The 2,258-nt window shown below is 56.6% G+C and overlaps 1 protein-coding gene across 1 annotated transcript in view; it reads right to left on the reverse strand.

The window, feature by feature from the left end:
* LOC106897391 (IgGFc-binding protein-like) overlaps positions 1-2,258 on the reverse strand; it is a 39,082-nt gene that overhangs the window by 31,388 nt on the left and 5,436 nt on the right. The window contains exons 5-6 of the mRNA XM_014957988.1: positions 1,837-2,158; positions 806-1,404 (exon numbers count right to left, since the gene is read on the reverse strand). Of these exons, the coding sequence (XP_014813474.1) occupies positions 806-1,404; positions 1,837-2,158 (921 nt within the window). The remainder of the gene's footprint in view (positions 1-805; positions 1,405-1,836; positions 2,159-2,258) is intronic.

The following is a 2,258-nucleotide window of genomic DNA, read 5'->3' on the forward strand; positions in this document are numbered from 1 at the left end:
GGGATTTGGGGAAAAATAGAGCAAATGAGGGGAAATAAGTGGGATTTGGGGGAAACAGAAAATGAGGTGGGGAAAGGGGGATTTGGGGGAGAAATGAGCAAATGAGGGGAAAAAAGGAGAATTTGGGGAAAAATAGAGGAAATGATGTGGGGAAAGGGGGATTTTGGGGAAAAATGAGCAAATGAGGGGGGAAAAAGTGGGATTTGGGGGGAAAATGAAGCAAATGAGGGAGAAGGGAGAGGATTTAGTGGAAAAGAGAGGAAATGAGGGGAAAATAGGGGGGAATTGGAGAAAAACAGAGGAAAAGAGGGGAGGAAAAGGGGGAGGATTTGGTGGAAAAACAGAGGAAATGAGGGGAAAATGGGGGGCATTGGGGAAAAACAGAGGAAAAGAGGGGAGGAAAAGGGGGATTTGGGAGAAAACAAAGCAAATGAGGGAGAAAGGGAGGATTTGGGGGAAAATGAAAGCAAATGAGGGGGGGAAAAGAGGGATTTGGGGGAAAACAGAGGAAAAGAGGGGAAAAGGGGGGATTTGGGGGAAAACAGAGGAAAAGAGGGGAGGAAAAGGGGGAGGATTTGGTGGAAAAGAGAGTAAATGAGGGGAAAATAGGGGGGGATCGGGGAAAAACAGAGGAAAAGAGGGGAGGAAAAGGGGGATTTGGGAGAAAACGAAGCAAATGAGGGAGAAAGGGGGGATTTGGGGGAAAACCAAAGCAAATGAGGGAGGAAAAAGAGGGATTTGGGGGAAAACAGAGGAAATAAGTGGTTTAGGTGAAGGTGGCCTGAGGACCTCGGTGGCCACCTACCTTGACCTTGCTGGGGTGCTCCTGGCTCATGCTGATGAGGTGGCCGTAGACCTCCAAGGTGACGGTCTTGGTGAAGGAGACGGCTTTGCTGCCCCGGTTGTTGTTCTCCACCGTGACGGTGAAAGGGACCAGTTGGGGGTCCCGGGAGCAGAGGGCGGCGAACTGGTAGCGGCAGGTCCCTTGGAAGTCGTACTTCAAGCCGTCGAAGGTGGTGTAGTGGGGGTCGCCCGTCCCGATGCAGGTGAAGAACTTTTGGGGGCGGCAGGCGGGGAGGCCGCCCTCCTCCACCACGCACTTCTCGTGGGCTTTGCACCCGGACTTCTTGCAGGCCACTTGGCCACCGGCCTGGCATCGGCACCTCCTCTGGCAGCTCCCGTCCTCCCAAAACTCCTCCTGGACCTTGTAGGAACGACCCTGGTGGTGGCAACCGCAGGTCTCCGCCGGGACGCAGGTGGCGTTGAGGAGGAGGAAGCCTTCGTCACACTGGCAGCCGGAGGAGCAGGGTCGGCTGCAGGAGGTGGGGGCTTTGGGGTTGGCGCAGGTGGCCGGGCAGGAGGTCCCACAGGCCTCAAAGTGGCTGTTTTGGGGGCAATTTTGAGCTGTGGGAGGGATGAGATTGGGGGAAGAAGGTGAGAATCTTCTCCACAGGGCAATGCAACGAAGGAGTGGAGAACTTCTAGTTTGGAGAACTCATCAGGCTCCCACGTTGGCTGGGTTGGGGCCTACAAGAGACTCAGAGGCACTGAGACCCCCCCCCCCGTGGGGGTGTCCCCCGAGAAAGGCCCCACCTAATTTTGTGTGCTACGGATGTCTCGAGTCAGACAAGGTGCGTTTTGGGGTGGTTTGGTGCGAAAAGAGCAACACAAATCCTTCCCCGAGACTGGAGTTGTCAGTTGATGCCTCCAACCATCGACTTAGTGGGGTGGGGGGCAACTCACAGGCACTCCCAGCCGGGTTCCCATGTGGGGAACACCTTCTTCCTCCCCCCAAATATTTGGGGACACCCCTCTTCCCCCCCAATATGAGCTCACCGCATCCTGCTGGGTCCTCCTGGTCTCCACAATCGTCCCGGCAGGAGGGATCTCGCCAGCTTTCGGCCCATTCCTCCAGGGTGGTGGCCCGAGTGCCATCGGGAAGGGTGGCCTCATCCTCGGTGTCCTCATTGAAGTTGCCGCAGAGGCCACAGGTGGCCCCGAAGTAGCTGCTGGGGACGGCCACCATCACGGCCCACTCGTCGTCGTAGGTCACCTGCAGCCCAAAATCCGTCTGAAGGACGACGCGACCCTCGTGTCTGGAGATCCGGATCTTCCCCCCATCCAGGGTGGCCGGGAGGTTGGTGGGTTTGTCATTGACCTTTTTTGCCGGGGGAGGGAGGAAAAAGGAGTAGGAGAAGGATTTAAATCTCAGCTTTGCTGAGAGTTCACACATAACCCCCCCCCCGCCCCCCCCGCAC

This window comes from Calidris pugnax, unplaced genomic scaffold, assembly GCF_001431845.1.
Source record: "Calidris pugnax isolate Ruff unplaced genomic scaffold, ASM143184v1 scaffold397, whole genome shotgun sequence".
In the NCBI taxonomy this organism is placed as follows: Eukaryota; Metazoa; Chordata; class Aves; order Charadriiformes; family Scolopacidae; genus Calidris; species Calidris pugnax.